The sequence below is a fragment of the Hyperoodon ampullatus genome (assembly GCF_949752795.1).
Source record: "Hyperoodon ampullatus genome assembly, chromosome: 12".
Lineage (NCBI taxonomy): Eukaryota > Metazoa > Chordata > Mammalia > Artiodactyla > Ziphiidae > Hyperoodon > Hyperoodon ampullatus.
Genome location: NC_136925.1, coordinates 12,711,872 through 12,727,066, shown reverse-complemented (window position 1 = coordinate 12,727,066; position 15,195 = coordinate 12,711,872). Strand labels below are relative to the sequence as shown.

The following is a 15,195-nucleotide window of genomic DNA, read 5'->3' as shown; positions in this document are numbered from 1 at the left end:
TCAGGCCATGTTTATTGGGTTTTCTTGGGTGTGAGAATATCAGAGACTATTTTTTACTTATGTTTGTAATTTTAATATCTAAAACAGTAAGTAATTGATAAATGTTTATTGACAAAAATTAAGCATTGTTTTAGGGCATTAAGCTTTGTTTTGGGACAGTGAGATTTAAGTTCTAAATAAAGTAATATTTCAATTATTTAAATAATAATCCAAATATATTTATCGACACAATAGCAACAATAGTTAACTCTGTTGACAAAAGAAATGTTGACCATCATAATCATACATAATTAACTTTTAAGTACTTCACTAAGAATTTCATTTTTTCCCCATTGAATGTCCACCAAACAAGTTAAAGAAATGGTTCTAGGCATCTAGAAATTTGCCTTTTGGAGAAGCAATTCTTAGCATGGAATTTATTTATAGAATAACTATTGAACCCCAGTTATATGAAAAACAGGAGGTGCTTTTAAAACTTGTAAGACATACTTCCTTCCCATATAAGTTCATAATCCAGTTCGGGGAATAAGACACAGTCTAATAAGTAAAAGCCCATTATTGATACAAAGCAGAACAGAAGTTAGGGCAGACAGAGGCTGATTCTGATTAGTTGGTTAGTTCATGGAGGTGGTGTCATTTGAGGTGGACTTGGAGAGGGCTTTATTGCAGGCATGGCTGGAGGAGCAGGTGTTTCAGGTGGAGGAAAATAAGAGAAAGGCTGCGTTGGCTTGACCATTTCCGTGACAAAAAGTAGTGCAATTTGGCTGTAGATTAAAAGTACGGCATATCTCTGAGAGTTTCTTGAGAAGCAACAGTGGGCTAGAATAGTTTCTGTAGAAATGAGAAGGAAAGCTAGCTAACAATGTGAAGTTAATATTTATATTGCAAGATAATTTGCAGTAATAACTGTTATCGACTAATTTGTTGTTCTACTTGTCCATACATTGAAGAAAAAATATGGTAAAATAACAAATGGATATGTGTGTTTTTAACTTTTTGATGACTTCACATTTTTATAACCCTTCATTTCCAGACAAAAACTTCATGACTGACAATTGACTACAAAGAGTCAGTTTTCAAGTGTATTTGTTTCTTAATGATCTACTTATAATATTCCTTGATTGGGGAAGAAAAGACATAAAACTATACCTAAAGCAACAGATATTCAAAACCTTTTTTTCATGTGACTTTGATTGTATCGTACTTCCAGAGACTACTGCTTTTTATCGAGAAGCACAGTGAAAGAGTGTATATGAGAAAATGTGCCTAAACATGGAAAGCCATATGAGTTTTATATATGAATGCAGTTATTTATCCACCACTTCATCGATATCATCAACATAAAGATATAGGAAATAACCCAGTATTTTCATAAGCCATGTACCTTATGTACATATACAATATTATGCTGTACATGACTACATTTGATTCCATAACTTGCTTTTCATTGCTTTCACTAAAGCAGATCATCTTTTTATTTGGCTATGCTGTTTTTCTCGTGTAACTAATGTAGTATATGATATTTGCCACCTCAGAATCATTTGAATATAAATCAACAACCATGAAGAACTTATATTATTCAGAAAGCATAACACACTAAAGGCTTACCTCAACCCATATTCACTAAATAAGAGAATAATAGCAAAAATTATAGCTTTTTCTCCCTAAGTTTAGATGATTCAATTGGCCTTTATATTCATGAGAAATCAAGAAGATGATATCATCTTGAAAGAGAGCACGAATATTTTGAAAGTATTCCATTGTGAGAAATGGATGGAGCCATAGCATTTGTTGTTAAATTTTACCATTGATAACAACCCTTAAACAAAGAAGTTTTTTTTCAAACACTTGGCACATAAACATTGGCAGAAGAAACTCACTTAATTAGATAAGAGTTTACGTGTTTCATTTACAAATTAGGATTGTTTTAGGTCTGAAACAATCCGTCTAGCACATTAAAAAATACCACCATAGTGTTGCTTTTCCATCTGAGAAAAAGAAGTAAATTGTTAGCATGTCTTCTATCTTATAGGGAATTTAGTTATATCAAGACCTCATATTATTGAATAGTTTTAATTTTTTAAGTAAGTTTTAATATAAAGTATATTGATAGCAATAATCAGAAAATTTATTTTAAACTTTCAATTATGTAAAACTTAGGTAATCAAGTCCACTGATGATTGAAAATTTTCTTAAATGCTGTGACCCATGTTAAGGTATTAGCACTAATGCTCATATAACATTGATTATTAATAAGTAGAAGTGACTAGAGTGAAGAATATAGAAATTTAATCTGTAATATAAAATTTGTAATTTGTATTTGAGAAGTTTCAATTACATTCCAGCTAATAATATGAAATAGTTCACTGAAAAACTAATGCCTATTTAAAAAAAAATAGTACGTTACTTGTGTTTAAATTTCAGAAATCATTAAAAATTGAATATGACACTTTTAAAATGATCTCAGAGCCAATCTATATCCTCAGATCCCTAAATTTCAGTATCATAGTCCCTGTAAACTATTTTTCCTTAGAAAACAAATTGCAGGCTATTATCGTGATGCCACCGAGTTGAAGAATTGTCTTCTACTAGAACAGGTAATAAAGTTACCTTGCAGTTAGGAAGTTGTAGGCATGGGATACTTTCTTTGGTGTCCTTTGCTCTCCGGGTGCCAAAACTACCTTAGTGTAAGCATCAGAGCCCCCAGATTACTTATGTGAACATGTGCTCTGACTCAGATGCCCTAAATGATAGACACACACGTACACAATTTAAATGATAAATTCAAGAGGACAGAAGGTAAAGCATACTGTTAATAAAAAATTACTATTAAATTTCTTTTGCTTATTCAGATCCAGAGAAATTTCAGTTATATATTGTATTTCAAAATATTGGATAGTGCAGGAGTCTAGATATAAATTTTCTATGTAGTCACTTTCCAAAATCATTAAATTATAGGTGATTAGATACCTCTCATTAGCAGAATGAAGCATGGTTTAGGCAGCACATAACGTACACATAAATGATTGGAATGAAAGGATGTTGGCAGTAATGGAAAACAGTGATGGATTTTATGAGATTAAACCAACTGACATTTTATGAAAATTTCCATTTCCTGCCTTGGATTTTATCTAAACTGACAAAAACAAACACACGTTTAGATTTCTCAGATTTCTCAGGGGATGTTCTCTTGTGTAGAATATCTGGAAAGAATTTCTGACAAATCAATCTGTCAGAAGCCATATTTTAATATTTATGAGGAAATCTGCCAGGCTGGACAAAATCATGTGCTAGTCTTTTCTCCTTGCATAAAAGATCAGAGTTGTGCATAAAAAAATACACTGCTTAATCGTACAAGGTACATTGTAATATTTTAGCAGAAGATGATTTAAAGATGGATGGGAAAAGCCAAAACAATAAGCTGGTGAAATTATCCATTCCTAAATGTTGACATTATTATCAGTTCTAGCAATCTATTTGCACTATCATTAGAACATATTTTACCCAGTCATGTGTTTCATGTATGAAAGACCTAGTGTTAAAGACCCAAAAGTTTTCTTGGAACATTGAGCACCACTGACCCCTGCCCCTCAGCAATGCTCTTCCCCCACCTACAGTCCTGTGAGACAGAACTAACCACTCCATTCATCAGGCTTTGGTTTTATTCAAATTATTTTACAGTAACAGTGAAATAAGCATGGAATGCTTACAGAGTTCTAAGCATATAGATTAAAAAATATATGCTATGTGGAATCTATTCTTTTGTTCAGCTTACTTTTTCTCTCCCCCATCTGTCTCTGAGTTAGGCCCAGATTATTTTACTTTCCTAGGAGGTATATGTTGAAAGGATTAAATAACAAAAACCTGGAGTCATTCTCTCTCTTAAACATGACTTTTAAAAGAGAAAACACTCTCTTCCAAGTGGTTAGAAAAGGGATGAAGAATTATGTGGGCACAAGGCAGGAGAGAATGAGAGTTATCTAAGCCACCATTTTCTATAAGCTTTGGAGGACACTAAGGGCAACCTCGTCTTTGGGAAACTAGTCCATCAAGTGAATGTTTGCCTTAGGTAAGCTAGGTTACAGGATTACTCACTCCTCAAGGAAGTGCTGAAAAAACTTGTCGGGGTGATTATTCTTCAGAAAAGCAGCAGCTGGTTTGCATCAGGATTCTATCTCTGAAAAACAAAAGTTAGTCCTGTGTTTGTATTTTTTCTCATGTATTGCTTCAAAACACGATCAGAAAAGAATACACTATTTCTGTTACTTCAGCTGACTTAAAACTTGATGTGTCATTTCACTGACTGTTAGCATTGTTTCTTGAAACCTTGTTCTTGTTTACAGATTTTGTTGACTTGAGTTTAGAAATGTTCCAAGAAGATCAGCCTAAAAAATTTAGAATCGTGGATTTAATCAGTAACTTCTAGGTCTGTGTAGGAACATATTGCATGAGACAGTGATGTAATTTGTGAGAAATGTCTACACACAAGCTTTCATATACCTTTATTCTGTCTTTAGAATTTGGAATGATGGGAGATCATACAATTAAAAGTCAGCGACCTCGATCTGTTCATGAAAAAAGGGTCCCTCAGGAACAAGCTGATGCTGCTAAATTTATGGCACAAACTGGTAATACGTTAGTTACATTTTTCTATTTATTATTGCTAATTTAATGAAACCACTGCATGTCTTCATAATCTTTTGCTGCACATTTGTCAGTTTTTGGAGCTGATATTTTTTTGAGCCATTTTTTTTTTTGTCACCAGTTAAAGTCCATAAATGGAGTAGCTGTGAACTGAAAAGTGCACAAAAAATGTGTAAGATTTATTTTGCTTTCATTGTGGGACATTTAGGATTTACATATTATTATTTACTTATGTTAATTAACTACTTAAAATGAATATTAAACTTTTAAAGAAACTCAGCAAAGTTATTTCATCAATAATTGATTATTTTAGAACTTTTCAGAATTAATGTATTAAGCAGGACTTTAGATGATGAAATTTAATATTTAATATGTTGAATATTTTTTCAGTTGTCATGTATCATATAAATATTAATTGATTGTTAAAGTGTATAGCAATTAGTTAGAAACTTTTTTAGAATTTAATATCTTTAATTTGAAAGGAGTTTTGTTATATAAGTTAAATAATAAAAAGTTGACAGTCTTTATGAGTAAGGTATAATACACTCCAAATAATTAACTATCAACAAAAATGATTTTTTGGTTTATAACATTTTTAATCCTAAATAAATTACATTACTTTAAAATACACCCCTCCAAATATATATATATATATATATATATATATATATATATATATATATATATATATATATATATGTATATATATATACACACACACAAATAGATGCATTCCTCTTTTGGCTCATCATAATATATGGGCTATAATTCCCCCTCTTTATTTTGAATGTAGAACGTTCTTAGATGAAAACATGATTAATCTGTGTTATAAACATTTTCATCTGTCAGTTTTATTGCAGGAAATTGCAAACTAACAGTTTTATCTATGTCTTCATAAAGTCTTATACATTCCAATCTAAATGATGTGTTTTACTATTAATACAGAAGTTTCAAGTATATGACCAGCTTTTTGACATGACATTCAGACTGATTTTGATGAAATTCCCTTGAAGAATGAATATTTCCTTTAGTTCATGTGATCTTAAGATAATACTTATTCAGAGCACTAGATTTGAATCTATAACTCAAAAATGCAAATATTCTTAATGAATTGTGCTCTTGGTAATGGGTGAATAGTAGACTTGAATACATTAGTGACAAGTAGGTCAAAGAACTCTCAGAAAAGGAAGAACATTTAGAATAAATTCTACATTAAGGACAAATTTTTAGCTTTTTAAAAATATATGTTGCAACCAAATCCAGAAATGAAGAAAACTTGCTAATCTGGATTGCTTTTCATGCACCTTCTTATTTAAGAAAAGGTGATTTATATTTTTACCATTTGATTGAACAAGTCCAAAAGTGCATGACCAGCTTCAGGCAAATTTTCAAATTTCTAAATGAATTTTTCTCCCTTACACGGATCAAAAAGTCTCAACTACTGACCAGAGATTAGGGGATGATTGACTCTAAGTAAAGACATAGGGCATGGGCTGACTAATCAGCCTCCTTCTTGTGCCATTTCATGGGTCATTTCTGTAAGATTAGAGGTGTCCTGACATTTTGCAAAAGAAGTGGCAGACATTGGTTTACTGAAGTTCCTTAAAATTGGTGTCACTTAATAATGAAATGATGAACCATAGTTTAAATTTCCAATTATGTAGCAAAATTAGTTTATGCATAATATTATGCAATTTGGCCAGGAGTTTTTATATAAATTCAGTTTTTGGATTTGCCTGTGACACATACCAAGAAAACTCAGAGTTTTCAGCCAGAAACCTTTTTGCAAATTCAAATCACAAGGAACATTATATTTTCTTAGTGAGGAATTACTAGTTTCCATTTTAATTTACTCACTATTTTCCAGGCATTGTTTTGTATCTAATATATAGGGACACATGATTTGGTAATAAATAAATAAATAAATAAATTTGGTAATAAATAAATAAATAAATGAAATGCTTCTTAAATAGATCCATGAGGAGCTTTAAATCTATTTCCCCATGCTGTTAACAATAAGTCAGAAAAGTCAATGAACTTCACAATTAAAGTTCTGAAAATATTGATTGGATGATTTAACTAATGAATAACATATAGTTATTATTTCATTTTAAACCAAATATAGTATAGTTAAATATAAATACAGGTATAGGGCTTCCCTGGTGGTGCAGTGGTTGAGAGTCCGCCTGCCGATGCAGGGGACACGGGTTCATACCCCGGTCCGGGAAGATCCCGCATGCCGCGGAGCGGCTGGGCCCGTGAGCCACGGCCGCTGAGCCTGCGCGTCCGGAGCCTGTGCTCCTCAACGGGAGAGGCCACAACAGTGAGAGGCCCTCGTACCGCAAAAAAAAAAAAAAAAAAAATACAGGTATAAGACATTTTAAATTTACCTTTCTATGATACTGATTAAAGACTGGAAAACTGCATTATTTAACATAGTTAAATGTTTAACATAGTTTTTAAAATGCATACTTTGACACGAGGCAATTATAAAGCTAAACAGAGCAGGTTTTTAATTTTTTGCCCTTAAATATTTTCTGAGATTATACTTTCGCTAGATGTTAAGGTAGTCTGAATAAATACAGCTCAGTATAACACAATAAAATTCTACAAAAGTTGTTTTATTTATACTTTTCTATTTGTCTTTCAAACCAAGAAATTGGTGTTGCATGTAAATAATGATGAGTAATTGCTAGCATTAATTTGAGAACAAAGAATAATTCAATAGGGGTAAAACTGAATAATAAAATACAATATATTTTTATGTTAGTCATGAGGAAAAACAAAGCAAAAGCTATCAGACTGTATAACTTAAGAATTACTTCTCAAAATGAGTAACCTGGCCTCTTCAATCATTATGATCAGTCAACCCAGTATTTAAAAACAAACTTTCTATAAAGTAATAATGTGACTGGCAATGTTTTTAGAAGAGTAATATTTAGTAAAGTCACATTACTTTATCAAAATAACTTGACCATTTGGGTCAGTTTGGTAACTGATATAGGCTAGTTTGGACATAATTGTACAATGCTCAAATAGTCTAGGACACAGCTGTATTTATAGTCGATGGAAGTGAAATGCCATGATAAGATATAGATATTTAATATAGACATCTAAATTAAATACCAACAAGATGGCTTAAGACATCTTAATTACACATACTGATGCTTTTTAACATCATAGTTATCAAATGATCTTATAAACATGTTTAGGAAAGTAGTCTTTTATTCCAGTGGGGAAAATAGTATATCACATGTTATCTAAAACAGAAAAATAAAATTGTGTGTTTCTAATTTCATGATTTTAACATACTAGCAACATTTTTTATTAGTATTTTGTTTATAGTTTAAAATGCACTCCCATACCTTACCTCATTTAATCCTCACAAATAGGTTTTGAGGTAGATGTATTACTCATTTTATTGAGAGATTCAGAGAAATAAAGTGACTTTCTCAAGGTCACAGAGCTAATAGCTTTCCATCAATGACAGAACTTCTGACTTTAATAGCAGTGCTTTTTCAGTTTCCTTTCCTGTTTCGCATCAGAATAAAGAGCCTTAATAGAACCTTAGATACTGAATCCTTTTACATAATGTGTAATATGCCTTAAGTTACAAGTTAAGGAACCAAATTAGTTTGTGCTATCTCCAAAGACATATATATTAAAAATAGTATACCATACTGTCTTAATGTCAGTGAATTTTTTACAGAATATCTTTGCTATAAAGTATTTCTCACAAAGCCCCAATGTGCTTGACTAGAATAGCCTTCATGCCTTTTGGGTTGAGGCTGTAGCAGCATGGAAATCATAACTATTTCATGGAAATGTCACTTGAAATTATAGATTGAGACATAACGGGGTCATTTTGGTAGGTGGGCCAGTATTTCAACGGCAAGATTTGATTCAGAATTTGGAAGCCCATATATATCTTATTCATTTATTTGTTTTGGTTTTGATCAACAAAACGAACCACCAGTTTGAGGGGGAGTGAATAATGCCAATTCTGAGCACTAATTATCAATCCCTCATGACTCAGGCATCATTATCTAGCTTGTTTAACATCATTGTAGCTTCATACATTCAGAAGCAACCCTAAATTTTAAAAATTTTACAGAAATGTACATAAAAATAGCTCTTGATCCTGACTCATTACTCAGTTTAATTAAACTTTTTTTTCCTGCCATCATAACAATGCAATGCTCTTGTGGAAAAATAGAACTGATTGTATTCATAAACTTTATCATTTTACTTATTATAGAATTCACAAGGTTCAAGGTTTTCTGGCTTTTAATTAATCACATTCAACCATAATATTTCTACTTCACTTAATCTCATCACAAACACAGGTTGAAATATCACAAGAAAAATAATTGCATTAGATTTTCCCCAACTTTAAGCTTAATTTTTTTTCACTGCTAAATATATATGTGCACGTATATATATATATATGGGTAGATATTTTTTAACCATTGTCATATTATAGGGTTTCTAAAATAATTATTTTAACCTTGATAGAGTATTCTTTCATGTAAAAGAACAAACTATGAGGCATAGCTTTAAATATTATTCAAATGGTCATTGAATAACATTTTTATAGATTAGTTATATATAAATTGGTAAAGGCAAAAAATATTGAAATAATCAAGGGTGATGTATAGAGCATGACCAGGACAAACACTGATCACAACACTGAAAAGATGTCCTATTTAATATAATATGTCATCCCAGTTACCACTGTGCCCTTATGATATATATCCAGTTATAAATGCATTATATTATTCACACCTCTGGGTGCATACTGCAGACCAGTATAAGAGCAAATGCTTCCAAACAGTTCTATTCAAAGTGTGCTTGTCTGTGACCTAGTTGTCACGGGCCCTAGAGGAGATAAGAAGCTTACACCAGAATGTAACTTGAACTACTTTATCAAACACATGTTTTATTTCACCTGACTCTTTTTTTTGGAAAAAGAACTTCTCAGTGATCAGCAAGTTGAGTTACACTCTGGTCCAAACTTCATCTGTCTTAGAGTCCCAGCCCGTGGGCCAGGTGCCTTGAGTTGCACTGCAAGTCATTTCTAAGTCATGTATTAACCTTTCCAAAAAAGGTGGAAAATGGATCATCATACTCTATCAGTTGAATTCTCTGCTAAATGCAAATCAGATTCTAAACAGAATCTGTAAAATATAAATTGCTCCTTGATTTATATAATCAGTGATGCAGAGTTTTCAGAACACTTCACCAAGTGAAGCAAAAGTAGTCTTCTTCAACAAAGTCTAAATTTAATTTAACTAGTTCCCGCCAGCAGATAAATGGCCCAATTTTGTATTTGTAAAAAAGCAACTGCAAGTTTTCAAATTAGAGTTAAAAATCTATCCTGAACACCATTCCAGAATAGAATTAGAAGCCTGTTGAGATGGTCTTAGAAATTCTTGACTTTAAGTCTCCTTGGGACATGACTTTGGATTATAATAGAACTTAGATGTAGTTTCAGGGTGATGCCTACTCCAAGAAAGTTAATGAATTCAAACATTCAGTGACGTTTAAAGCCCTATTTTTAAAGTAAATTTTAGTTCCAGGTTAAATTAAGAGAAATCATAGAGGAATGTTCCTTCATTTCAAGTAAAACTTACTTCTCTACTGTATATCATCATGGGGAAAATTGTGAGCAGAATGTTTTTGAACAAATTATCACAAAATAAATAGCTGTCATAGGATGAAAAAGTAGGAATTGCACAAGGAATAAATTATAAACAAGTGTGAGTATTCAACACAATAAAAATTAGATATGCCCAAACTCCCAGAGCCCTACCTCATCCAGCATTAGAAAGGAGATTATGGAACAAACGACTGGGGAAGGATACATCTATATATTCCTACTCACCAAAGCCAGAGTAAGTTTAGCAATACATTTTGTTTCCTCTTCCGTCAAAGGACAAAACTTTAGATTGACTTGAAGAGAATTGCTCCAACAATCATTCTTGAAAAATGCTGACTTGTCCCTTCATAGCATCCATGGCCCAGTGGATTTGTGAAGTGGAGTCTTGCTAACAAGGTTATAGCTAACTTGGATCTTGCATCAGTGTAATAGTATCTCTCTTTAAGTTTCTTTTTCTCTGAAATGTTTTTGTGTACCTTTGATGTACTGTCATGTTTTTACATTGAAATTTTTCTTGTATGTCATAATGTCAGTTTGGTATAATGCTTACTAGATGAATATTCAATACAGTATTTCATGTTTATTTGTTGTCTTGCACACAGGTGAATCTGGCGTGGAAGAGTGGTCTCAGTGGAGCACATGCTCAGTTACTTGTGGTCAGGGGTCGCAGGTGCGAACCAGAACTTGTGTATCACCTTACGGGACACACTGCAGCGGCCCATTAAGAGAATCAAGGGTTTGCAATAACACTGCCCTCTGTCCAGGTAGTGTTAGCAGCAACTACAACTGTGGATGTTATTGAATTGTGTCATGCTACGCATTTGGAACGATGTGTTATTTTCATATGAACCTGGTATCGGCATTTTAATTAGAGTGGATAAGTGTAATTTGTATTCAACTGTGAAATTTTATTATGTATATGATTCTTTCCGCTTTCAGAGCAGCCAAGAAATTACAAAAGTGTCTCCCTACTCACTGCAGCTATAAGCTTGAAATTCTGTATCTGTTTCTAATGGTACTTAAGGTTCCAATTCTTTCCTTATTTTAGATGGTGAAAATGTCCAATTGAATGTTGGAGGAATAGTGAAATTTGTCAGCATCCTGGAAATGTGATCAGTACCCAGTGTTTAAAGCAGTGGTTGATACAGCCTTTAAGGCAGTCAGTTATTTTCCTATCACTTATTAGACCCCATCAGGGGAAAATAGTGCCCCGGGCCAAAGGACTTTCTGTTAGTTTATTTCATTCAAGTGACTACCCTCATCAGAGCCATCCTCTGCTCTGTAAACATAAAGTCACTAATGGAAAAAAAAAAAAAACTTTCATGTTAAATGGAGCATAACGTAATAGCTTACCCACTTAGGATCAGATTTTCCATGTTACATCAACATTGTTTTGTCCGTCGGTGCATACATGCATATTATAAGCATTTCTTCTTCTCAGACCACTGACTTTCATGTAAAAATAAGTACTAAAATGATTCTGGGCTTTCTTTCAAGAAGTCCGAAGCACATAATCCTGTGAATCTCCTGGTCTGTGTTTCTGCTCAGCCATTTGGTGGATGGGTGATGCCGACTCAGACCACTGCAGTTGACAATGGACTTGCATTCACAGCCCTCCCAGAGGCCTCTGGAGTGAGGTGGGCACAAAGATAGGGCCTGGCACTACAGCCGCCTTTCATCTGGTGAAGTGTGCTTAAGTCTTCTGACAAGTTCCATCTCCAGAGAAGCCTAATTCTGCAGTTGCTAAAAGCAAGAGCACAGAGTGGGTGGCATAGGGGAGGGGCAGGGACAATCCCAATTTCCCAGAAGGGACGAGGGCAACCCATTCAAAAACAATTTGGAGAATGAGCTGCTTAATAGGTAGAGAGTTTGGATTTGCAGAATGAAAGATTTCTGGAGACCTGTTTCCCAACACTATGAATATACTTAACACTGCTGAACTGTACATTTTAAAAGGATTAGATGATACATTTTCCAATAAAAGAAAAGGCAAGCTGGAAAAAATAAAAGGGGAAGGAAGTGGTGGGCAGTCGTGGAGGAAGGATGCTGCAGTGAGATGGGAGATCCCTTTGCTACAGGCTTGGGAGGCACAAAGCAGTAGACAAAGGTAGAATTAAAAGATAAAATAGGCAGAATAAAAAGAAAAATATATATATATATATATTCATAACTGAATCACTTTGATGTATACCTGAAACATTGTTAATCAACTATTCTTCAATTAAAAAAAAAGATAAACAGGGCAGAAAGGTATGAGGGAGGGAAGACAGAATTAGTAGGAAAAGAGCAATGGTTCCACTGAAAATAAGAAAAGTCAGTGAGAATCAGAGGGAATCAGACTAGATGAGAAAGAACATGAAATGAAACAAAAAGATAACAGAGGGGGGGAAATGCTTAAGGAGATCATGGGTGGGGAAGACAACGAAAAAAGATGACAATAACAGGGGTCACAGAGCAAACATATTCACGTACATTAGGCAAGAGAAGGGAAACGAGCAGTAAGGAGATGGGAATTTTAGAAATTGTAATGTGTCTAAATTTTATAGGTAAAAGGACCTCATGAGGAAATGTTAGTGGATTTTCAGGTGGGTGTGGGTTAAGTGCATTGCCTGGACTAGAACTTAAAGCTGGACCCTATTTACAGTATTTATGTTAAGGGTTCCATGATCAAGTACCCTGTACTCGGCAACAAGAAAAGTGTCAACAGAGAGTTAAGCTGTACTTGACATATACATTTACGTTGCAGCATCCTTTTGAAGAGTCAAGATCCTTTCAACATACAGGGATAGACTCTAATGGCAAACAGATCCCCAAATGGAAGTCTGAGTGTGTTCTAACGTGTTCTCCACAGTTCTCCATTCAGAGCTTACTTTCCAAACACTAGTTATGAACACTCGCCTGGCTGACGTATGGAAACCTTCTGCCCGAGGCTGTTGATCCATCCCCTCACTGGGCGTGGAGACCATGTATAGTGGGACCAGTGTGCACTCCCTTTCACTCTGCCTCTCATGTCCAGAAAACTGAATAATATTCTATGATTATAAAGCTTTTCCTCAGTTTCTTAAACCTTCTACTATTATGCCTACTGAAGAAGTACATACTAATTACTGGTTTCTCTTCACTTTCGTATATGTATAGGTTTATCTTTTAAATTTGCTTAAATAGTACTGATGATAAGAAATACGTATCTTTTAATCATTGTTATAGTTCAGATGTTGAATTAAAGAAAATAAAAAGCACTTTGTTGATTTCTTTTTAATTTTCCAAACCTGAAGAATAATTCAGCAACTTTATTATTTTAAAAATGTATAATAAGTATCCCACTACAGGAAATTGTGATACCTTTCATATGGTGATTGTGCTTGTTATGGAATATTTTGTGTTCGATATTTTGTTCAGTTATTTGTCATGCTGGTAAATATGTATGTGTTTACACAATATATAATGAAAACAGTGACAAAAAGTGAATTTAAAGCCTAACATAGTATGCTGAACAGTGTAAATATCTTTCTGAAATACTTTATTCCCAAGAAGAAAATTATCTCAGAAATAACCTACTTGTCACTCTGTGAATAAGCAAGGGTATTTGCTATTCAATTAATGCAAATGATACAAGGACAAACTGAATATTAATGTCACTTTTCACAAAATATGTAGGATGATAGAACTAGAGCTTATATTTATTTGTACTCTTAAAGACTAAGCAATAGTATTATAAATTAGTAAACTTTCACCCACATTATTCACATTTAAAGAGTTTTTAAATTGCATAATAATGTTGTTTCTAATATGAATCCTAAGATATCCAGCCTTTTACAAAATTGTTGCTCTGACATCATAGTGTCTTCAGGAACTCTTATTGCTCAGGGCAGAAAATGATCAGGATAAACAGAAAGTAAATTGAGAAAAATAGAGAGCTACATGAAATTATGTATTTACTGCCCTGGTTTCTGACTTACAGTTTTATGACCTCTTCCAGGATTTCTCAACCTTGGTACCACTGACATTTTGATATGGATAAACCTTTGTTGTGGGGCTAGCCTGAGGATTTGGGGATGTCTGGCAGCATCCCTGGCCTCTTCTCATTAGATACCAGTAGCCCCCTTTCTTCCCTTGAGCCGTGACAACCAAAAATGTCTCCGATGTTGCCAAACGTCTCCTGAGAGGGGGAGGTCATTATTGCCCCTGGTTGAGGACCACTAGTCTACTCTATATTCCAGTCTTTTAGAATAAAGCTGATTTAGGCTAAGGAATGGTTTTGATTTTTTTTTAACGTCACAGTTTTCACATCCATTTATTTCCCTAAGAAAAAAAAGCTTTCACTTAAAGGAGTTATTTTATACATCCCAATCTGAATAACAAGATATTTTGTATACTTATTTCAGAAACCTGGTAGTAATATAATTTGGGTATTTTGTATTCCTTATTTCATCTCTAGATAAATCAGAGACATGATATCATAGCTAGTGTCTGAAGAAGTAAACTATAAAAATGGATCAATCTGATTTTAGTTTCTAGGTACATTTTTCAAATGGACTAGATCATTTACAGATTTTCATACTTTACTGAAAATAAAGTAGTTTATCCAATGAATTTCCATTAAAATAAAAATATTTAATACTTATCATAAATCTTTATGAAAAGGATTCATAAAATTACAAGATTTGTGCTACAATTTCCTACTAATTCAATAGTATCAAGTATCAAAAGTAAATTATTAATAACTCTATGTCTTTTTCAAATGAAAAAAAACATATTTTTGCTTTTTAAAATTGATGTGGAGAAGTAATGAAATTTCACCATGGAGCAATAAAGACTGTTAAAAAGTAGTGAGTAAGAATCTGCTGTATAAAGAATAAGTAAATAAAATTCAAAAAAATAATTTTTTTAAG

General features: G+C 33.2%; 1 protein-coding gene across 1 annotated transcript in view; it reads left to right on the top strand.

The window, feature by feature from the left end:
* Positions 1 to 15,195, top strand: part of ADGRB3 (adhesion G protein-coupled receptor B3) — a gene marked incomplete at both ends in the record, with an annotated part of 799,939 nt that overhangs the window by 300,839 nt on the left and 483,905 nt on the right. Inside the window, 2 exons of the mRNA XM_079716603.1 lie at positions 4,518 to 4,628; positions 10,906 to 11,067. Coding sequence (XP_079572729.1) covers positions 4,518 to 4,628; positions 10,906 to 11,067 — 273 coding nt within the window. The remainder of the gene's footprint in view (positions 1 to 4,517; positions 4,629 to 10,905; positions 11,068 to 15,195) is intronic.